This window comes from Lynx rufus, unplaced genomic scaffold, assembly GCF_022079265.1.
Source record: "Lynx rufus isolate CCGP_SWC_20201006 ecotype Redwood Valley unplaced genomic scaffold, mLynRuf1.p SCAF_2, whole genome shotgun sequence".
NCBI classification, from domain to species: domain Eukaryota; kingdom Metazoa; phylum Chordata; class Mammalia; order Carnivora; family Felidae; genus Lynx; species Lynx rufus.
In genome coordinates, this window is record NW_025814834.1 from 32,979,381 (window position 1) to 33,004,249 (window position 24,869).

Sequence of the window (24,869 nt, forward strand, 5' to 3'; positions counted from 1 at the left end):
ATAAACTTTGCCATTGTTAGTAACAAAAAATGGGATTTGGGCCTTCAGCTACTACTCTTTATATTACTTGTTTCTTAACTTATTTAGAAAAATGCAGAGAAAAGGGATGCCATTAATAGGTCCCCTCAGAGACTGTAACATTTCATGTAATGAGAACATTGAGAAACAAAAGTACAGAATTTAAGTGTAATAAAATATACAGATGTAAAGGCTTTGGTGAGTTTAGGAGGCATGATATTTATAATAACATCGATAGACACAGAATATTTAGGAATAAATTAAATGAAATATGTGTAATGCTTCTATATTAAAAACTGCAGAACACTGCTGAGCAAAATTAATTAAAAAGACCTAAATAAATGGGAGATACATGCTGTCGTTCTTGAATTGAAAGACTCAGTATTGTTAAAGGGCACCTGGGTGGTTCAGTCAGTTAGGAGTCCGACTTTGGCTCAGGTCATGATCCTACGGTGAGTGAGTTCAAGCCCCGTGTCACGCTCTGTCCTTACAGCTCAGAGCCTGGAGCCTGCTTCGGATTCTGTGAATCCCTCTCTCTCTCTCTCTCTCTCTCTCTCTCTCTCTCTCTGCCCCTCCCCCATTTGTGCTCTGTCTCTCTCTCTCAAAAATAAACACTAAAAAAAATAGTAAAAAAAAAGTATCGTTAAGATGCTAGTCCTGCATAAATACATCTGTAGATTCAATGCCACTCCAATCTAAATTTCAGAACTCTACAACTTAATTGTAAAAAAGACAACTCAATTTAAAAATGGGCAAAAGACAAACATTTAACAATGGAATATATACAGATGGAAAATTAACACATGAAAAAGTGCTCATCATCAGTAAAATTGACATTAAAGCCACAAGGAAAAACCATTATTCAATGACTAGAGTGAATAAAACTACTAAGACTGCCAACATTAAATGTTAGTGAGGATGTAGAACAATTGGAACTCTCATACATTGTTAATTGGAATGTAAAATGGCAATTTCTTATAAAGTTAAGTATACATTAATTCTTTGACAGAATCGTTTCCTAGGTCTTTATTCAAAAGAAATAAAAACATTTGTCCACAAGAGGACTTGTTTAGGCATGTTCATAGCAGCTTTATCTATAGTAGTAAAAAATGAAAACATAGTGTTACATTAATGCAGTGGATTACTATTCATCAATAAAAAAAAGAGCACACTGGGGCACCTGGGTGGCTCAGTTGGTTAAGTGTTGGACTTGATTTTGGGTCTGGTCGTGATATGGTTCAGGAGTTTGAGCCCCGCTGCTAGCCCAGAGCCTGCTTGGGATTCTGTCTCCCTCTCTCTCTGCCCTTCCCCTGCTCACTCAGTATCTCTCTTTCAAATAAAAATAAACATAAAAAAACACACTAGACAAGGAAAAACTAATCAAAGATGAAAAAAATCGAAAGTTATTACTTATAGGCTGGGCAGTGGCTGAAAAAGGATATAAGGAAACTTTTGGGGGCATTAGAAATGTCCTATACTGTAATATCTATTCATTTGTGAAAAGTATACAGCTAAAAACTGTATACTTCATGCATGTAAATATTACCAGAAAGAACCATATAGTAATGATAATGATGATAGAATGAGGTGGTAAGGGAGTAGGTGAAGGTATAAATGATCTAAAAATGACAATATTGACACTTAAGCTTTTATTTTTATTTTTCTCTGCATATGTTAAACTATAACTTTTAAAGAAATCAAGAAAGAAAAAACTCATATTTACCCAGACATTTTCCAATTCTGATTATCTTCATTATTTCTTGTAGATCCAAATCACTGTTGTAATTTTCCTTCAGCCTGAAGAATTTGTTAGCATTTCTGAAAGTTCCCTGGCCATGAATTCTCTCAGTTCTTTATCTGAAAATGTATTTTGCTTTCATTTTTTAAAGGACAGTTTTGATAGATACAGATTTATGGATTGACAGTTTTTCTTTAACTCATTACCCTAAGTACATTCCTTTATTGTAGTCTAACTTTTGTTGGTTTTGTTGAGAAACTGCCTGTAATTTGTATTTTTGTTGCCCTGTATATAATATGGCATTTTTCAAAGATAAATTGCAAGTCTTCCCTCAAGACTCTTTATGTGTCAGAACAGTAGGATGATTCACTCTGTACCAAGGTTAAATTCTTTCTATTTTTCATCTCAACTATGTCTAGCCAAGTTATCCAGCATAGCATAGGAGAGGTTCTGCAGTTAAATGGTGGCTAATCTATACTGCCAGGAATCCAGGAGAATATCCAAAGGAGAATGTTCAGAGGATATCTGGAAGAGTGGTCACCTGTGGACTTTACATTTTAACTGTGTTCTATTTAATGCTACTTATTTAAACCTTCTTGGTCTGATATTAGTATGGCTATTCCTGCTTTAATTTTGTGTGTATTTACCTGGCTTATCTTAACTAATTCTTCCTGTGTCATTTTGTTAGAGGTTGACCCCAAATAGTGTGTAGTTGGATATCGTTTTTTCTTTTTATGGTTTGAAATTCTTTATATTTGAGAGGAAGTTTGCATTTATCATACTAAATTGTGTAGTTGTTCTTATTCTGTCATCCTAGTTTATACTTTTTGTTATGTTGCCTTGATCCTGTTTTTCCCACCCTGCTGTTGCTTTTGCTAGTTTTCCTTGCTCTTTTGTTTTGCCCCTAGTAATTTGGAAAGTAAACATTCTATTTTTATTTAATTAGTAATTACTTTTTAAAAAAGTAGGTGAACCTATTTCTTTACTAAGATTAATAATACGTTAATTGTCTGTTGATTCTGAAAATGATGAATCAATCACATACTTTAATATCTCCCTGTGTTCCTGCCTCCCACCATTTATTGGAATAATTTAGGCTTTAAAAACCATTATTATTCTTTCTTTTTTTTTTTTTTTTTTTTTTTTACATCTCCTTAAGGAACACTTTTCACATTTGCATTTCCTTACATAGCCGTGTTAACCGTATTTAGAAGAATTACTTAAACATTAGTTTTCAAGTTCACAGGTTATAATTTCCATCTTTATTTCTAACATAACTCCCCTATGCCTGAGATCTTTCTAATTTTTAAAAAATTTTTTAAGATGTTTTTATTTACTTTTGAGACAGAGCATGAGCAGGGGAGGGGCAGAGAGAGAGGGAGACACAGAATCCAAGTCAGGCTTCAGGCTCTGAGCTGTCAGCACAGAGCCTGACGCGGGGCTCAAACTCACGGACTGTGACATCATGACCTGAGCTGAAGTCGGACGCTTAACAGACTGAGATACCCAGGCGCCCCTAATTTTTAAAAATTTTTACAAAATGTTTATTTTTGAGAGAGAGCATGAGCAAGAGAGGGACAGAGAGAGAGGGAAACAGAGAATCCAAAGCAGACTCCAGGCTCTGAGCTGTCAGTACAGAGCCTGACATGCGGCTTGAACTTGTGAACCATGAGATCATGACCTGAGCCAAAGCTGAACGCTTAACTGACTGAACCACCTAGGCACCCCTTTTATAATTAAAAAAAAATGTTTTTTAATGTTTATTGAGATCTTTATTTTTGCTTATTTATTTGATACTAAAGCATTTATTTGAGTGATTTTTAAAGAGTATGTATCTGAATCCTTGTGTATCTGAGAATATTTATTAAATGTGTATTCTGACACAGCAGTTAAAACTATGGGAGGCTTTTCTAAGGATAGTAATATGCAAAGATGTATGTACAAATTCATTTTGCAGTATTATTACAAAAGCAAAATTAGAAACTAATAGATGTCTATAAATAGATTGGTTAAATAAAATTATTTCCAGTCATTATTGCAAAATCATAATAGTTTTAACACCTTTGTCTCCTAACTGAAATATAAATATCATGAATCTTTTTGCCTGTTATTTGTGCAAGTTATAATTATAACATAAGTTTAGAACTTATAGAGCAAATATTAGAATGTTTAGCTATTAAAATGAATATTCTACTTAGTATCTTTTTCACTTTTTCAATTGGATTAAATACTGACTGACTAGATATTTATTATTGAAAAAAATTTAAGAAATTTTAGTCTGTTCCTTGTAGTCACTTCATGGATTCCTTTGGGCAACCCAGACCAGAAGATAACCAGTCAGTAGTTAGCAGAATGCAAAAGAAATACTGGAAAACCAAACAGGTCTTTATCAAAGCAACAGGAAAAAAGGAGGATGAGCACGTGGTGGCATCTGATGCTGAACTGGATGCTAAACTTGAGGTAAATTTGAGGATTCTTTGTATTGCATATAACTGGTTATTATTTGGGACTTTGAAGAGCTTGCAAATTTGATAATGGAATATTTAATTGTATTCATCTGTCAATCATATCTGAGTAGGAGGTCACAATTTGCACAAATTGAGAATTGGCAGAACTAGTATTTATAAGTTAGGTAAGTAATAAATATAAGTTTTTAAGCTAAATATTCAATTATGTTGATTAGATATCTACAAATAGATTAGTTAAATAAATTTATTTCCATTCATTATTTAAATATCATAATAGCTTTATCACCTTTGTCTCCTAATTGAAATTAATATAAATATCATGAATCTTTTTGCCTGTTACTTGTGTAAGTTATAATCGCATGTTATATGCAATTATATTATGTCAAAATATTTTGTACTACTTTTACATGAAGTCTTGTGCCTAATTGAAAATAATTGAAATCAAATAGTGAGGGTTTATATATTTTTTTTTATGTTTTAAAAAATTTTTTTTATTTAAATTTATAATGTTTATTTATTTTTGACAGAGAGAGACAGAGCATGAGGAGGGGAGGGGCAGAGAAAGAGGGAGACACAGAGTCTGAAGCAGGCTCCAGGCTCTGAGCTGTCAGCACAGAGCCTGACATGGGGCTCGAACTCACAGACCGCAAGATAATGACCTGAGCCAGAGTCAGATGCTCAACTGACTGAGCACCCTTTAAATTTTTTAAAAAAAAAATTTTTTTTTCAACGTTTATTTATTTTTGGGACAGAGAGAGACAGAGCATGAACGGGGAAGGGGCAGAGAGAGAGGGAGACACAGAATTGGAAACAGGCTCCAGGCTCTGAGCCATCAGCCCAGAGCCCGACGCGGGGCTCGAACTCACGGACCGCGAGATCGTGACCTGGCTGAAGTCAGACGCTTAACCGACTGCGCCACCCAGGCGCCCCTAAATTTTTTTTTTAACGTTTATTTATTATTGAGAGACAGAGAGACACAGAGCATGAACAGGGGAGGGCTAGAGAGAGGGGGAGACACAGAATCTGAAGTAGGCTCCAGTCTCTGAGCTGTCAGCACAGAGCCCAACGCAGGGCTCAAACTCACAATCTGTGAGATCATGACCTGAGCTGAAGTCAGACGCTTAACCGACTGAGCCACCCAGGTGCCCTTATTTTTTTATTATGTTTTAAAATTTATTTATTTATTTAGGAAGTTTATACCCAGCGTGGGTCTCAAACTCAGGAACTTGAGTTGCATGCTCCACCAATGGAGCCAGCCAGGGCCCCCCTGAGTGAAGATTTTTATAAGTTAGAGTTTTTGTTTCTATAATTAAGGGACAAAGTTATTGAAGTATTTTATAATGTGTTTTTTTTTGTCCATGTTTTTCATTTTAAATAAAGTCATTGCCATGAAATGACTTTAAACCTATGAGTGTTTTATACTTTTAAGTGATTAAGCTAATTAGAGGAAAGTCTCATGTATATTAATGAATAGGTCTAGGTTTTTAAATGCAAGTTGACTGATTCCATGTATGTATACTAATTGAAGATGCCTTTTACAAATATTTCCAAGTAGGATTTCTGTTCTGCTTGAAGTATAATAATTTCTTGCAATCCTTAAAAGTAGAGGCCTAATTAAATAGGTCTTAATCTACTAAGTATTTTTATTATAAAAAAAGTAAATTTATGTCATTGCCATAACAAATATGGAAATAGATAACAAATTAACAAGCTTTTTGTGTAGAAAAGTATTCTTAGGATTCAGTGACATGTGGAAAAAATGAAGGGACTTGATTATAAGCAATAAATGTTTTAAGGCTAAAGGAAGGATTCACTATTTCAACATATATTCCCATAGACATAGATTTTTCTGTTTTGTTTTACATCGTTAGGTAGTCTGTATGACATATTTTATATTCTTATCCATTAGTCAAATATTTGGAATTACCCAAGTACTTTCTCTGACTTTTGTACTTTATTTTTTAAGAATGAGAAAATTTTTTATTGTATGTTTACTTAAATCATCGTGTCGTACACTTTAATTATATTATACTTCACTCACACTTAAAAAAATGTCATTGTAAAATTAAAAAGCAATTGTATATAAATCTTCCAAAGACCCAGGGGGAACAAAATCAATCATAATCACTTCATCATAGTAGAGCTCTCATTTTTGTACCCTTTTCTATTCTTCCATATGGATTTAAAACAGCTTTTTAGGTTGCAAAATCCATATACCAAATTCATTTCAAACATACCTAAACTTATGTGGAAAGTTGATAGTTGCTCCTCCATTTAGATTTTAGTGTCTGTCACTAATCTTCCTTAGGTCTGATCATATATCTAAATAATAACAAAACTGTTTCAGAGAGTGAATATTTAGGCTCAGTGGTGATATTGGAAATTTATTTGATAATCAAAGGATTAGGGCCTAAGACTATGCTACAGTGCAAAGGTCTTTTTAAACTAAAGTCTTGTAACAATTCTTCGGCATAGGACTTTGTAGGAAGACGGCTATACCCTAAAACCTATGACACTTCATCTCTCTGGGAAAGCCTAAATTTATAGATGTGTGTGAAGAGTTACCTCATGTGTATAATGTGTCCTAATATCAAATTTTCATGTGCTTACTTTGAAATGAGTGTCTACTGGTTATTTTACTTTTAGGTATTAGCAACAATAGTAATGAAGGGAAAATTCCAAATAAAAACAATCCAAAAGTAATTTATTTATGATGTTGTAATACATTATTTAGTTTTTATGGTAATTAACTGACCTGTTTGCTTAGGATAATATTGTAGAAAAACCAGATTGAGAGTTAACATTTTCTAAGGTTATCTATACTCTTTTCATCTGAAATTGACAATATTTGATGCAGTTTATATTGGATTTACATTTTTGCTATTTAGATAGTTTGGAGCTGAGGGGAGGACACACTTCACAGTTATAAATCTTTATTAGCTCCCATGTATTTATCTCCATTTTTTCCAGCCTTCAAGGGGGAATCTAAAAGTGCTTTCTACATCTATATAAAACCAATACAGAAGTACTTCAAAGTCAAGGAAAATAAACATAATACTTATAAGAAAATGTTCTGCTTTTGAAGTGCTTATAACAGATATTTTATGTTTATGATTCTTTAAATTTGGTCCTAATAAAATTTATATTTCAAAGGTTTTTCACTCTATTCAAGAGACATGCACTGAACTTCTGAAGATAGTTGAGAAATATCAACTAAGACTTAATGGTATGAAATCCTATATATCTATTCAGTAATTCCCATTTTAAAATAAATAATTTACTTGCATTTTTGAGAATGAAAGATCTAATGTAAAAATAGTTTACTGAACTATTATGTGAGTGGTTCCTTGTGACAAAGAAGTGACAGTAAGGAGCAGTGTGAGTGTGGAGCTAGTAAGTGAGCGGGCTGCCACCTCAGAGGTGCTGAGAGACTTCCCTTGCAGTTTGTTTTGTGAGGTGTTTTTCTTTTTTCTTTTTTTTTTTCTTAAGTAGGCTCTTTGCCCAACATGGGGCTTGAACTTACAACCCTGAGTCAAGAGTCGCATGCTCCACCCACTCAGCCAGCCAGGCACCCCTTTCCCTTTCAGTTTTTAACTTCAGTTTTTCCATCAGTAAACCAGGGTGAAATTAGGCATGACATTTGTCATTTTTCACTTTAATAATTTGAATACTTTATGGGTACCCCATTTATTAGTCTTACTGTGTGTGATTAGAGGGTCACACTTCCAAAACTTTGTGGTCAAAGACCACTTTTTTGCTTTGTGTTTTACTTTCAATTTGTTGTAAACTGACACTTCTATAAAATACAATGAAAGTGAATTTCAACACAAATGAAATTAAAGAAGACATACAAAATATAAGCACACTTTATTATTAGATTCAACAGATATAAAATACTCATCAAATTAGTAAGCTTCTAAACAGTTTCTTTGTTTCAGTACTTGTTACAGGCTGTTAACAAATGACTGTGGACTGGAATTGGTCAGTGGACAACACTGAGTAGTAATGTACTACATGACTGACAAATTTTATGGTTTCAGCAATAAAACCATGGATGTCTGTGGGTCTGGGTTACTGAGCATAGATACTGAAACCAGGGTGGGAGTCAAGATTAAGTTAAGTTTAAATAGAAAACAAAGACTTTGTTAGAGACAGTGATCCTAAAATGCATGTCTGCACATTTGAAAATGCATTTGTGGTTTTGTCATTTTGGAATCTTTTCTTTCCCCCTCCTTGCTTCCCAAAGCAAGGTCCATGAATTCACTATATCAAAACCATCTGGAGTACTTGTGGGTAAGGGGAAGCAGATCCTCAGACCTGTAAAATCAGAATCTCTGGAAATAGACCCTGGGAATATGCATTTTTAAAATAAGTCTCTCTTCTTCCCTCAAGTAATTCTTATGTATAGAGAATTATTGCTGTAAGAATTTTAGCTGTGTGTCTTTAACAAATGATGAAAGAAAACAGTTAACTGTATTGTAATTTTTTCCTAGTCATATCAGAGGAAGAAAATGAACTAGGGCTCTTTTTAAAGTTTCAAGCAGAACGGGATACAACACAAGCTGGTAAAATGATGGATGCTACTGGCAAGGCACTCTGTTCTTCAGCCAAGCAAAGGTTTACAGTTTTGCATCATCCTCAATCTGTAGTCCTTATGACAGTTTTGATCTATGTACCTAAAATTGCATATTTATAAAGGTTACTGATCATTCCAGTAGAGGGTTCAAAGAGAAATACAGCATATAATTGTTTCGATGCCTCTTACTTATTTGGTTTTAAAATAATTACTTAAAAATTGACATTCTGGTTGCTTAATTCCTACAAATAGGCTTTAAGCCTATATTTAAACTCCTTAATGTGGTTTAATGTAACAGAGGCACATGCATATAAAAATATGTATATTTTAATTATTTTATTGCTTTTTTGGATATTATGTTATTTAGGAGTACATTAGAACTTTTCTTCTTTATAGGTGGAGGGGATTTTTTTCTACTTATTTATTTTGAACTTATTATCACTTTACAGAATTTTAACATAAAGATACTTACTGCAAAGAATCTTCAACAGTTACTAAATACAGCCAAAATATATGGTTGTTTTAAACCTTTGTTTTTGTTTTGTTTGTTTATGGGATGTACATCCCTCTGATTTTTATCTCTCTGCCATTAGATTGGCCCTATATACTCCTCTTTCTCGTCTTAAGCAAGAAGTAGCAACATTCAGTCAAAGGGCAGTATCTGATACCTTGATGACAATTAATCGGATGGAGCAAGCACGCACAGAATACAGAGGAGCTCTGCTGTGGATGAAAGACGTATCCCAAGAACTGGACCCCGACACCCTAAAACAAATGGAAAAGTTCCGAAAAGTATGAAAATGCATCCTTTCCTTTTCTTGGTACACAAATCTATTGAATTTACACGGAATAATTTAATCAAGATCCTAAAATATCAGGCTGTTTTTGAAAAATGTTATAAAATCTTGGTTGCTTGGAGATCTTTGAAGTGCAAAAGGTTGTTACACTTTTTTTTTTAATCTTTAAGTGACATCCCGACCCCATCAACCTTTTCTATTATTTTTTTTTATCCTTTTCACAATATAAATGTTGCTTCCCTGGACTTTTGGGATTTGTTTGCAGGAGAGAAAGAGTTTATTAGTGAGGAAAAAATAAATAATTTAAGTAAAAATTCAGGTAAATTGATTATTATAAGAAAAAGTGAAGATTATCAGATTTTTATTCTTTTTTTTTTTTTTTTTTTCCAACGTTTTATTTTTTTTTATTTTTGGGACAGAGAGAGACAGAGCATGAACGGGGGAGGGGCAGAGAGAGAGGGAGACACAGAATCGGAAACAGGCTCCAGGCTCTGAGCCATCAGCCCAGAGCCCGACGCGGGGCTCGAACTCACGGACCGCGAGATCGTGACCTGGCTGAAGTCGGACGCTTAACCGACTGCGCCACCCAGGCGCCCCCAGATTTTTATTCTACTACAGTACATAGTTTGACCACAAACTTTTTTTTTAAAGTTTATTTGTTTTCAAAGAGAGAGAAAGAGGGAGTGCATGGAGGAGGGGCAGAAAGAGAGACAATTCCAGCCAGGCTCTACATTGTCAGTGTGGAAGCAGACACAGGGCTCAAACTCGTGAACTGAGCCGAACTCATGACCTGAGCCGAAACCGAGAGCCAGATGCTTAACCGACTGAGCCACCCAGGCTCCCCTTGACCACAGACTTTTAAAGTAACTGTATGGACTTATGTTTTTGCTAAATAAACTACTATTTATTTATTAAAAAATTTTTTTAATGTTTATTTATTTTTGAGAGACAGAGCATGAGCGGGAGAGGGGCATAGAGAGAGAGGGAGACCCAGAATCCAAAGCAGGCTCCAGGCTCTGAGCTGTCAGCACAGAGCCCAAAGCGGGGCTTGAACTCAGGAGTGGTGAGATCATGACCTGAGCCGAAGTCAGACGCTCAACCAACTGAGCCACCCAGGCGCCCCTACATAAACTAGTTTTGAATTGTATCCCCCAAGTTCACCATACGTGAATACTAAAATTCATTCAGTCCTTCATTTCATAAATATTTAGAGTACATGTAATACAAATCATATTTAATATTGATGGAAACTTTATACCAGCTGTATAAACCACAGCAACCTGTTATCTTTCCCCTTTATAATCTTAGAATACAATCCAAGAGAGTTGTTGAACAACATTCTGAATGCACTAATGTCACTGAACTATATATTTTTAAATGATTAAGTTTATGTTACCTGAATTTCACCTAAATTTTATTATTTATTATTGTTTTTTAAATTTATTTTTGAGAAAAAGAGCACTAGTGGGGGAGAAGAAGAATGCTTCAGGCTCTGAGCTGTCAGCACACAGCCTGACACAGGGCTCGAACTCGTGAACCACGAGATCATAACCTGAGCCGAAGTCGGATGCTCAACCGACTGAGCCACCCAGGCGCCCCACACCTAAATTAAAAAAAAAAAAAAAAAAGAGTGCATTCTAAACTTATCTGGACCCAAATAGTTCTGCACAGTCTGGTCCCTGATGCCTGTGCAGCCACATCTTGTACTTTCTAGACTCTAGCCCTTTCCATGCCCCAGGAAGGAATATGGTCTAGCCTATTCCGCATTGTCCTGCAAGCTTGTTAAGCTCTTCACCTCCCACACCCAGGACTTTTGTCCTTGCTTTTCTCTGAGCCTGGAATGCTCTCCTCAGAATCTTAGCATGGCCTGCTTATCATCTTTCTGTCCCATTTCAAACATCTTGCATGAGCTCACCAAAGGCTTCCCTAATCATCTTACCCAAAGTAGTCATTTCTTTTCACTTATATGTTATCTTTGCAACATGAGATGCTCTTATATATTTGTTTACTGCTGCTTTTTCCTGTGCCTCCTCACTCAGAGATGATGGGAAAGAACATTGTTTTTTTCACCCAGAATATCCCAGTGCCTGGCACATAATAGATACCTTATAAATATTTGTTGAATGAATAAATTAGTATGTTTACATTTGAATACTCATGCTACTTGATGACATATGACTTACCTTATGTATAAGAAATATGATCGGCATATATTTTAATTTATAAATGTATCTCCATGATTCAGAGTTATTATTAATGCTTCTCAACACTTTAACTGTTTCATTTCCATGTGTTCTTCTATTAGCTAAATATTACCTATCAGTAGTTTTGGATGTTTCTTTTTATTTGAAGTCTGTAGGGGTCTTTCTTCTTAACTATGCACTTTCCATTTATCATTGCATACTTTCTCAGCATAAAGATACCTGCTGGAAAGAATCTCCTTCAGTTACTAAAAATAGCCAAAATCTTTACCAGTAATCGTGAAATAATAATACAAGGAGAGGGAATTAATCTTCTTTATTTCATGTGTCTGAAAATATGTACCATGAACCCTTATGGTATATTTATACCTGTATTATCAGTAATAATAATAATAAATATTATTGTGGTTGCAGGTACAGATCCAAGTGAGAAATAGCAAAGCTTCTTTCGACAAGTTAAAGATGGATGTTTGTCAGAAAGTGGATTTACTTGGAGCTAGTCGCTGCAATATGTTATCTCATTCACTCACTACCTACCAGGTACCCACCTCCATGGTCAGCATGTCCTTGCAGTAAACGATGAGTGGTGAGGTTCCTTTTTAAAAGTTGTCTAACGGATATAAAAAATTGCATAATTAATCAAATTCCTTTGACTTTGAAAATTGACCTACTGAGGTTATGACAGACAATCATAGAATTCTAAATTGAAAAAGACCTTAGGGATTGCCTACTCCTGTATCTTCACATTATTCCCCTTGGGGTCCTAGGAGAGATTTAGGGGCCATCTAGGTTTGAGTGGAAGTGTTGAGGCAGGGTTCACAGCCCATTAGCCCTGGTTCCCCAGAGCTACTCCATTTTGAACTTCTACATACAGTTTCATTTGAAGCAAAGATGCTGGGGCCCAAAAGTGTAAAACTTTCCTGTCATAGCTGAGGAAAGTGAAACCCTATGAGAATTAAAGTAAACGGCAATGTTGGCCTTGAAAACCTGTGTTCTCATGCTAGGCCGTGCGTTCTTTTCATTCTGCACTTTCATATCAGCAGTCTCTCACTTGTGCTTCTGTTACCCCAGATCACACATAAATGGCACACAGTGAATAAGTCAGATGTTAATTAGTAGCAGGTACTGATATTAACTTGTATTTTTAAATGGCAAAATAGAATGAACTGTATTTACTTAAGAATAATAAACTAAAGGGAATGGACATTCACTGCTGCTTGTAGGAAATCTTCCTGATTCAGTGCAGTACTGTGGATGGAACTCAGTAGTAAAGAAAGGATGCACTTGAAAATAAAAGTATCTGGCAATCCATGTAGCATATGCCTGAAAAACAACAGCTGTAAGTTCAGTTCTCCTTTATTCTCTCTGCTCAGCCCTCTCACTTTGAATAGGAACTCTGAAGCAGCAAGGAAAATGTCCAGTTACTTGAATTAGCTGAAGAACACTTTTTTTTTTTTTTCGGTGAGTCTCTTGAGCCCTCAATGAAAGACTATAGTTTAGTGGTGCATATTATTTTTCTCCAATTAATAAAGGCTTATATGTGCTTACCAACACAAAGATTTATACATATACCCTTAATACAGATACGGTCTTTTGTGCTTTTAACATTTCTCTTTTGGACTCTTCCAAAGGTGTTCTAATCCACTAGTATTACTCTCCAGCTGATTCCAGTGTACTTTTCAGTGCTGTATACAGATAGGTGTGTGTGTGTGTGTGTGTGTATGTGTGTGTATGCCGATACAGTTGCCAGTTCTTGTGCAGAATTACTATTTATATTGCTTTCTTGTTCCTGAAACTTGGAAGTTGATTTTACTTCCTACTGCTTGTTATTCAGCAACGATTCATCTACTACACTAGTGAGGAAAAATAGCAGTGAAAAAAATCGTAACTGTAGTGACAACCTTTCTTTTTCTGCAGAGGACGCTGCTTGGATTCTGGGAGAAAACAGCTCAATTGATGTCCCAGATCCATGGGGCCAGTACTGGCTTTCATCTATATGATTTTGTAGCTCTCAAGGTACATTTGTTTCCAAGTTCCTTTGTTAGATATATTATACTTCATTTAGATAACACTGAAACTATTTTGTGCTAAGCCTAATTTTGAATTTACAAAACATGGGAAACATTTTTCTACACTCCTTCAGCCAGTTATTTTTCTGCACTTCCCTGGTTCCAAGTGCTACCAGAAACACTAAACAAATACATGAGAATATTGCTTGTGGGCTCAAGATATTGGGGTGGGGAGAAAAAGAGGGAGCAAGAAAAAAGAAAATCAAAGTGTAAACGAGATAAGAAAAAGCCAAGGAAAAGAAAAACTTAAGAGGAACAAGTGATGGAAAATGGTTGTTGGTTTTCAAAAACAACCAGAGTACCTACCCAACAATTTTAGAAGTTAAAGAAAAATTTCCTTGCTTTACTTTTACATTCATGTCATAGATGTGATTCATGATGCAAAAATAATGGGTGACTGCAGCTGAAGAGACTACTGTATTATATTAGATCAGCTCTTTCTGTAATACCTACATGTAAAAGGTACTCTTGGGCTTTGATTATAATGCTTTTAACATTTGTATATCTTTCTGTCAACCTTTGCGTATGACTTATCCAGCAGAGTCACACTATGGTAATCATTTCTTTAATTCTGGTAGGTTGGGTTTCAGTGCCTTTGACCTTATCACTCTGTCTTGTTTTCAATAGAGCTTGAAAATGTTATTGTTGACATTGCTCAAGCTAGATGTAGTATCTATGATGGATTGATCTCTTGCAGCTGTATATTCCTGGGGCTTGGTATAAATATTTAAGTCATGTTCTGACATAGCATCTTCCAGTCTAATAGATACCCTTGAATTAGTCGTTATGTTTTTGTTGTGTGTGGTTTTTTTTCTTTACTTTTTCTATATTAATGCTTCACTGGATAGCATACTATGTTTTTAGGCAAATTTAACATGTAATTCCTGTTCAGATGAAGTTGAAAATCTTCAGCTGTATTTAGAGCATTGCAGTAGAAGTTAGTAACACAGTGTAAGTCTTCTTTGGCATACCACAAACTTGTGAAGCTTGTTGCTAGCCCATGTTATAGTCTGTGTGATTGTCATTGGTAGCCAGGATAAATGGGGACCCAGGGCCCAGGTCAAATTGCATTATCATACATTTCCCATATCTCTCACTCTCTACTTCAGAACTATCCCTATTTTATGTTGTTCTTTAGAATTTTTATTCTCATCTCATTTGCACAAAGAGAGAAACAGATTCCATCTACTTAACATTGAATTTCTTATCCTTAGCAACTACAAGACACTCCAAGCAAGCTTACTGAAGACCACAAAGAAGAACAAATAGACAACAGTTCTCTCACTGAAAACCTCAATAAGTAAGCAGGCAGAAGTATGGGGTTATGGAAGTCCTAGATACTGTTATATGATATACTTGGAAAGAGTTATTTGTTTTCCAATTTAGTGAATATTTTCTATGTCATTTTTCCAGTTAATATTTTTAAAGTTTTTTTTTTATAAGTAAGCTCTGCACCCAATGTGGGGCTTGACCTCATGACCCTGATATCAAGAATTGGGTGCTTTACCCACTAAGCCTGCCAGGCACCCCATTTTCCAATTAATATTAAACATTTGTTTTAAAGCCTTATCTACCTCCTCCCCATTTTTAACATGGTAGGCAAAGTTGATGATAGGAGTACAGAACAGATTAGGGTGATAACTCCAAATTCTGTATTTGGGGAGACTGAGCTTTTTATTAAGAACCTCTGCCTAGTGAAACCCAGAAAGGGCAACTTGAAACAGAAAGGGACAGGTACCAGCAGCTATGAAACAGAAGCTATTGAAAATCTGTCTCCAAAGCAACACAAATGGGACTGGGTCTGGTTACCTGGAAATGGGGGCTCTTGCTGTGCACATCCATCATTTTGCCTATTTCCCTTTTATTACATCTTACCTTTGTTTACTTCTCATTTTAAGTAGATTGCACTGAGTATAATAACAAACCCAGAAATAAGACCAGAACGGTGACAAACCGTATATTGTTGAGTGGAAGGTGATCCAGAATATAAGCATTTCCTTCTTTTCTTTATGGGGAAATCCAAACAAATTTTTTTGCCTAATTTGAATATATAAACAATTTAGGATGTAGATTAAATAAATATCAAATGTATAGTTATAGATTAAACTTATTACTTATACACTGATATTTAAAATCATGTTACATTAAATATATTAATTTAGTAAACTTTTTCCATTATCACATTTCATGAAAGTTTTATTCACAATCCTCTCATGCATAGTCACCATTCTGAAAGCTTCCTTTTGAGTTAACAGATTCCAAAGCTTTTTACCTTATCTTCCATCCAAGTTATTTAAAGAATCATGCACATATACGGTCATTGGAAATTTTGTTCCAAGTCATTAGTATATATTTGGTCTATTTGTCTGTGTGTTTTTTTGCAAATAAATACCATATAGGTTTCCCTTGCTATCTGAGAGTGTTCCAATGAAACTTTTCATAAGCCAATACAGTGTGAGGCAAAGAAGCAATTACCATTAATTTTTGTGGAAAATGTTTTGAGTATTCTTAGATCCAAAAAATAACCTTTCTTAGGCTTATCTGACACCCTAGGGCACATCTTGCTAAGGTATACCCAAAATAAATGGAGATGAAGCACAGATGCACACACAGTTCGTAGTGACTTAATACTGAGATGCTGAGTGTAGTTCCCAGGGAAGGAGCTTGGTGATGCTACTGTTGCTGCTCAGGGTGCACACTGACTCTGTGAGGGCTCCCTGCAGAATAAACACTTAACGCTATTTTTGCTTTTTGCTTTTTTTGTAAAAGCGAAAATCCTCTTCGAACTTCTTTCACTTAGCAAAGACAGGTGCTAACGTAGGTCTTCCAAAGAAGCATAACTCAAACTTCTAAAAAGCAGGGGATACCTGTAATGATTTTTAAGGATCTTTAAGGATTTATTAAAAACAACCTTCAATACTAGAATTGTGAGGTTACACCCCAGGAATAATGCCTAAATCTATGTTCAATTTCTTTGTCTAATTTTTTATAATCATCCCAGATGGATGATATAAATATCCAAAATTAGTATTTACCGAGAACATTTTAGGCAAATATATCTTCTTTTGCAAACATCACTTTCCTGTTCCAAAATAGAGTACTACATTTTTTCTGCAGTTCTTCATTCCCTCTATTTAGGTTTCAAGTATTCTTGAGCAAACCCTTCAGTACTTGAAAACTAAACCTTATACTCAGTGACTTCGGTGATAGACGTTCTTTATGATGTATTAACTTAGCACAGTGCCTGTAATACTGAACATGGTGCCTGGTGCTTCATCAACACTCAGTATATGTTGTTAAAAGAATAATGGATGGAGGATTGTTTTCATGGTCTATGTAGATCTAGAGAAGAAGTGACATTTGCCTCAGATTTTAGGAGATCTATCTACTGGACAACTATTTTATATGTCATCTCAGTTAAAAACATTTTTTTAACCATATAAAACTGTAGAATATGAATCCCAAGTGTGTTTTAACCAAATTCTTTGCATTTTTTGGTTTTTACTTTAGGTTAGTTTTGTCAGATGAGGAAGTGAGCTTGGGAAGTAAACCAGGTAAGATGGTAAATTCATTAAAATATGAAATGACCACATTTTAAATGTCAAAACAGTTTGTCACAACCTTTTAAAACAGATTGTATTAGGGGCGCCTGGGTGGCGCAGTCGGTTAAGCGTCCGACTTCAGCCAGGTCACGATCTCGTGGTCCGTGAGTTCGAGCCCTGCGTCGGGCTCTGGGCTGATGGCTCAGAGCCTGGAGCCTGCTTCCGATTCTGTGTCTCCCTCTCTCTCTGCCCCTCCCCCATTCATGCTCTGTCTCTCTCTGTCCCAAAAATAAATAAACGTTGAAAAAAAAAATTTATAAAAAAAATAAATAAATAAAAAATAAAACAGATTGTATTAATATCCATTCAATTAGAAAACATGTTAAGTCATTTTATAAGTCTCTTCTGTACACTTTTGAGTTAGCTTCTTTTCCTCAACTTTATTGAGTTATAATTGATGTATACCACGGTGTAAGTTTAAGGTGTATAGTGTGATTTGATAGATGGATGTATTTGAAATGATTATCACAATAAAATTAAAACATCCATCACCTCACATAATTACTATATATCTTGTGGAGGCAAGAACATACAACATTTATTCTCTTAGCAACTGTCAAGTATATTGTTAACTATAGTCCCCATGCTGTATTTTAGATCCCCAGAACTTAATTTTATAGCTGGAAGTTTGTACCCTTTGACCAAATTTCCCCATTTTCTCCACCTCCCAGACCTTAGTAACCACCAGTCTGCTCTATTTCCGAGTTTGACTTTTTAAGATCTCACATTTAAGTGAGGTCATACAGTATTTGTCTTTCTCTAACTTACTTCACTTAGCTTAATGCCCTCCAGGTTCATCCATGTTATTGCAAATGGTAGGATTTGCTTATATTTTAAGACTAAATAACATTCAATTATATTCTATTGTATATGTACATATATAACATTTTCTTTATCCATTTATCTGTGATGGCCACTTAGGTTGTTTCCATGTCTTGGCTGTTGTAAATAATACTGCATTGAACATGGGGGTGCAGATACCTCTTCAAGATAGTAATTTCATTTCCTTTGTATATATAGCCAGATGTGGAATTGCTGGAACATATAGTATTTCTGTTTTTAACTTTCTGAGAAACTTCCATACTGTTTTTTGTAGTGGCTACACCAATTTACATTCCCACCAACAGTACACATCCTTTTTTCCACATCCTGTCCAACACTTGTTACCTCTTGTCTTTTTGATGACTGCCATTCTAAAAAGTGTGAGGTGATATTTCAATGTGGTTTGATTTGTATTTGCCTGATGAGTGAATAGTGTTGTTGAGCACCTTTTCATGTATGGTTGGCCATGTATATGTCTTCTTTGGTTGTAAAAATGTGTATCTAGGTTCTTTGCCCATTTTTTAAACAGACTGTTACTGTTTGTTTATTTTTGCTATTGAGTTTGAATTCCTTACATGTTTTGGATAGGAGCCCCTTATCAGATACATGGTTTGCAAATATTTTACTCATTCTGTAGGCAAATGTGATTGGGTTTTTGAATGTTGATTGTTTTGTTATGGTTATTTTTTGTGTTTTTGCTGTGCAGAAGATTTTTAGTTTGATATCATCTTTATTTTTGCTTTTGTTTCTTGTGCTTTTGGTGTCGCTTGCAAAAAATCATTGTCAGCACTAATGTCACAATGGTTTTCCCTAGTTTTTTTTTTTAATATATTTCTAATTGAAAGATAGTTGACATACATTAGTTTCAAGTACACAACACAGTGATTTGACAATTATGTCCATTACAAAATGTTCACCATGTTAAGCGTAGTCACCTTCTGTCATCATACAAAGTTATTATAATATTATCTACTGTATTCCCTGTGCTGTACTTTCCATCCTTGTGACTTAGCTGTTTTATCACTAGAAGTGTGTACCTCTTAATCCCTGCTATCTATGTTGCCTATGCCTCCACCTCACTCTGCTCTGGCAGCCACTTGTTCTCTGTATTTATGTGTCTCTTTTTATTGTTGTTTGTTTTGTTTTGCTTTTTTTTTTTTTTAGATTGCACATATAAGGGAAATCGTATGGTATTTATCTTTCTCTGTCTGACTTGTTTCACTTAGAATAATACCTTCTAGGCCCATGTATTGTCATGAATGGCAAGATTTCATTCTTTTTTATGGCTGGGAAATATTCCATTCTGTATGCTTATGTGAAATAATATCCTATTTTAAGCTGATAAGAACTTCAATACCATATAGAAACTCTATGCATTTCTCTCCCTCACCTTTTAGGTTACTAATATTATAATTTCCATCTTTTTCATTGTGTATCTAATAACAAATTATTATAGTTATAGTTATTTTTAAGGTTTATTTTTGACTTTTAAACTAGAGTTGAAAGGGGCACCTGGGTGGCTGGTCGGTTACGTGTCTGACTTCCGCTCAGGTCATGATCTCTTGGTCTGTGAGTTCGAACCCCATGTCGGCTCTGTGCTGACAGCTCAGAGCCTGGAGCCTGCTTTGGATTCTGTCTCCCTCTCTCTGCCCCTCCCCTACTCACACTTGTGCGTGCACACGTGCTCTCCCTTCTCTCAAAAATAAATAGACATTAAAAAAAACAAACAGGGGCGCCTGGGTGGCGCAGTCGGTTAAGCGTCCGACTTCAGCCAGGTCACGATCTCGCGGTCCGTGAGTTTGAGCCCCGCGTCAGGCTCTGGGCTGATGGCTCAGAGCCTGGAGCCTGTTTCCGATTCTGTGTCTCCCTCTCTCTCTGCCCCTCCCCCGTTCATGCTCTGTCTCTCTCTGTCCCAAAAATAAATAAACGTTGAAAAAAATATAAAGCAAACAAACAAACAAACAAACTAGAGTTGAAAGTGATTTATGCACCAGTATTCCAATATTATAGAATGTGACTTTGATTATATATTTACCCTTTCCAACAAGTTGTATACGCTCATGCAGTTTTACGGGGTTTATTTAACATCCTCTCATTTCAGTTTGTAGACTATCCTTAGCCTTCCTTGTAAGGGAGGTCTAGTGGTGATGAACTTTCTCAGCTTCCATTTCTTTGGGAAGGGCTTTATCTCTCTTTCATTTCTGAAAGAGAGCTTTGCTGGGTATAGTGTGCTTTGCTGAGTTTTTTCTTTCAGTATTTTGAATATATCCTACCACTCTCTCCTGACCTACAAAGTTTTCCCTCAAAATCTGCTTACAGTCTTATAGGGGCTCCCTCATATGTGACAAGTCACTTATCTCTTGCTACTTTCAAAATTCTATCTTTGACTTTTGACAACATAATTATAATGGTTTGTTGTCTCTGACTAGGTGAAGCTGCTGTTCATGCTGAGGTGGGGGTGGCCCACTGGCTCTATTGTGTGTTTAAGCGGTGCTGTTGGCTGGTAGGGCTGTGCTCTGAGGTCAGGCAGGGTCACTAAGCAGGGTTTCACAGTCATCTCTGGTCAGGCAAGGTTACTGGGTATGCTCCTTGGCCAAATGGTGCCACTGCCCAGTCTCTTCATTCAGGCAGGGTTGCAGGCAGGGCTTCATGGTCTGATGTGGCCTCAGCCTGTGCTTTGTGATTAGGCAGGGCTGCAGAGGCTCAGTTCTAAATAAGGCAGAATGGTGGCTGTGCTCTGCTGTTGGGCAAGATTGCTAGCCATGCTTCCTAGCTGGGCGGGCCTCATGCTGTACTCCATTGGGCAGGGCTTGAGGCTCTGCTTCACAGAGGGTATGGTCACTGACTGGTCTTCCTGCCTGGGTGAGACTGCAGGCTGTACTCAACAATTGGGCATAGCCATCAGCTGGGCTTCAGTGCCAGGCAGAGCTATAGACTGGAGTTTGCTGCTAAGCAGTGCTGTAAGCTGGGCCGTGATGTTCCCCAGGGTTACCATTAGAGCTTGCTAGTGAGGTAGGCTGCAGGTTATGCTTCCAGCTTGGGGGGTGCTGCTGACTTGCTTCTCTGGGTGGGTGGGTGATAGGATATGCCCTGCAACTTCCCAGGGTCTCATTGCAGGCTTCCTGGTCATGTGGGACTGGAGGCTATGCTCAGCAGTGAGTTAGCTTTCTAGGAGTACCTAATCAGAGGGTCTACTTGTTTTCTTAAGGGAATTTTTATTTTCTCTAAAATAAGGACTTCTAATGTAGACATTTATTTCATAGTTGTATAATTAAGTTTCAAGCTCTTCCTCACATTGAAATTCATATTCTTTCTTTTTTTTATAAATACATGTTATATATACAATCATATATATTCAATCAGTGTGGCTTTGGAGCCAGAAAAATCAGGGTTTGAGTGCCGGCTTTTTAAAACAAGTCATTTATACCTCATTTTTCTCATCTGAAACAGGAGTCATATACTCCTACCTTACAGAGACATTAGGGCTAGAGATAGTATTTATAAACTACATAGCACAGGATAGGTGACAGTAAATATGAGAGGCACTTTTTTTTTTTTTTTTTTATAAAGTAGGCTACATGTCCAGCACAGAGCCCAATGCAGGGCTTGAACTCATGACCCCAAGATCAAGACCTGAGCTGAGACCAAGAGTTTGACACTTAACTGACTGAGCCACCCAGGTGCTCCATGTGAGAGGCATTTTTAAGTGTACACATAAATACAGATCGTACTGAAAAACAATTTAAGAAGCCATAATAATTATGGAATTATATATTTAACATAGCTTCAAATGTATGTTCCAAAGGTTAGCTACTTCTGTATACATAATCCAGTACCCAGGTAGAGAACATTTTTTTTAAAGTTCCAAATGAAATATAATGGATATTGGTGTAGTTTTAACATTCATTTGTAGCATTAATCTTTTAAAACCTGCTGTATCAGTAGTTATATCCACTTTTCAATTCCAAATGTTTATTTGTTCCTTTTCTTTTTTTCTTAATTAATTTTGCTAAAGGTTTATTTATTCTTTCAACAAATCAACTTTTGGTTTTGTTAATCCTGTCTATTGAATCTTTGTTTCTGTCTCATTAATTTTAGTTCTTTATTATTTTCTTTTATTATTTTTTTTGTGTTTTAAGGCTAAAATTTCCCTTTTTCTGTATCCCACAAGTTTTTTTAAAAAAACCTTATGAGGTATATTTTATATATCATAAAACTCATTCAGTTGTACACTTCAGTAATTTTTAGTTACTACTGAGTGTTTTAACCATCTCTATAAGTCAGTTTTAGAACCTTTTCATCCTCTCATTAATAAGATCCCTCACATTCATTTGCTGTAATACCCATTTTCATTCCTAGTCAACAACTAATCTACTTTCTCTCTGTATAAATTTGCCTTTTGTGGACATTTCATATTACTAGAATCATGTAATATGTATTTGACTTTCTTCACTTCATGTAACACTCTTGAAGTTCATCACTGACATAATTTGTGTTGGTATTTCCTTTTTATTGCTTAATCTATTGTATGGATGTCCATAAACTTTGATATATGGTATTTTCATTATCATTTGATTTAAATTGTTTTAAACTTTTCCTAATACCTTCTGTGATCTATGGCCATGAGTGATTTTAAGCTGTGTTTCTGAAATTGCCAAATTAAGGAGATACTGAAATTTTTTTTTTGTCATTGATTTAAAAAAAACAAAACTTTTATGTTTATTTTTAAGAGAGAGAGCGAGCACAAGCAGGAGAGGGGCAGAAAGAGGGAGACACAGAATCCGAAGCAGGCTTCAGGCTGTGAGCTATCCACACAGAGCCTAACATGGGTCTTGAACCCATGAACTGCGAGATCACGACCTAAGCCAAAGTTGGTCCCTTAACCGACTGTACCACCCAGGCACCCCGTCATTGATTTTTAACTTAATTTCATTATGGTCAGAGAATGTATCTTTGTGATACTGATTCTTTGAATTATTGGGATGCTCTCTATAGCCTAAAAAGTAGCCAGTTGTTCTAATTATCCCATGTGGTTGAGAAGAATATGTGTTCTCTAACTGTTGAATGCAGAAGCCTGTGTGTCTATTACATCAAGCTTATTATTTGTGCTGCTCTAAGTCTTTTATATCTTTACTAATTTTTAATTTATTTGATGTATCAATAATTGGGAAATGTGTTTTGAAATCCCGCTATTGAAGTGGATTTTCATTCTCTCTATAGTTTTTCATTTTTTATATTTTGAGGATTTGGAAGTGATGATTGAATATAAATTTCGAATTCTTATATCTGTTCAGTGAATTAATCTGTTATCAATATAATGACCCTTTCTGTCCTAATAAGACTTCTTGGCTTAAAGTTTCCTCTGTAAGACATTAGCTTAGCTTAACTAGTTTATATTTTTGTTAGTATTTGTTTTCTTCTATATATTTTGCTAAATAACCCTGAGTTCCTTACACCTTTCTTTTGATTTTGTTTTTCTTTTGATTACTTTGGTTGATTTAATTTTTTCTATTTTCTTTTGAGTTTTCCAAACTGAGCATCAAATTTTATGAGTGTAGTACAGATATTACTACCTTGTCCTTAGATGTATTCCACCCTCTAAGCTCACTATACATCAGCAACACTATTCATGTTGTGTATAGGAGACATTTACATTTCATTTATCTTTTTGAAAAATGCCCTTGATAATAGTTGAAGATGTCAAAATCTTGGGCTTTTTGTTTTTATTTGGTTATTGGTTTTGTTTTTGTTTCTGGTCTCTGTTTTTACTAGGTTGCAAATGAGGTACAGGTGTATTATGTGAGAAACTGGCTCCTGAATTAATAATGGGGCATAATTTGTCTCAATATACACCTCATACTTGGAGATAGTTTTAAAAAAAAAACCACACAATTTTTTTCTGCCTGAAGAGCTTTGGTTTGTAGGGTCTTTTTTTTTTTTAACTTGTTTTATTTTTTATTTTTTTAAATTTACATCCAAATTAGCATATAGTGCAACAATGATTTCAGGAGTAGATTCCTTAGTGCCCCTTACCCATTTAGCCCATCCCCCCTTCCACAACCCCTCCAGTAACCCTCAGTTTGTTCCCTATGAGTCTCTTCTGTTTTGTCCTCCTCCCTGTTTTTATATTATTATTGCTTCTCTTCCCTTATGTTCATTTGTTTTGTCTCTTAAAGTCCTCATGTGAGTGAAGTCATATGATAATTGTCTTTCTCTGACTAATTTTGCTTAGCATAATACCCTCTAGTTCCATCCACGAAGTTGCAAATGGCAAGATTTCATTCTTTTTGATTGCCGAGTAATACTCCATTGTATATATATGCCACATCATCTTTATCCATTCATCCACCGATGGACATTTGGGCTCTTTCCATACTCTGGCTATTGTTGATAGTGCTGCTATCAATATGGGGGTGCATGTGTCCCTTCAAAACAGCACACCTGTATCCCTTGGATAAATGCCTAGTAGTGCAATTGCTGGGTCGTAGGGTAGTTCTATTTTTAGTTTTTTGAGGAACTTCCATACTGTTTTCCAGAGTCACTGCACCAGCTTGCATTCCCATTTAATTTTTTTTAAT

The 24,869-nt window shown here is 35.6% G+C and overlaps 1 protein-coding gene across 1 annotated transcript in view; it reads left to right on the forward strand.

Annotated features, from left to right (window-relative positions):
* Window positions 1-4,054: 4,054 nt before the first annotated feature.
* The window catches only part of ICA1L (islet cell autoantigen 1 like), a 69,819-nt gene continuing 49,004 nt past the window's right edge, over window positions 4,055-24,869 (forward strand). The window contains exons 1-8 of the mRNA XM_047085674.1: window positions 4,055-4,216; window positions 7,378-7,450; window positions 8,718-8,841; window positions 9,394-9,592; window positions 12,213-12,338; window positions 13,716-13,814; window positions 15,082-15,167; window positions 17,378-17,421. Of these exons, the coding sequence (XP_046941630.1) occupies window positions 4,055-4,216; window positions 7,378-7,450; window positions 8,718-8,841; window positions 9,394-9,592; window positions 12,213-12,338; window positions 13,716-13,814; window positions 15,082-15,167; window positions 17,378-17,421 (913 nt within the window). The remainder of the gene's footprint in view (window positions 4,217-7,377; window positions 7,451-8,717; window positions 8,842-9,393; window positions 9,593-12,212; window positions 12,339-13,715; window positions 13,815-15,081; window positions 15,168-17,377; window positions 17,422-24,869) is intronic.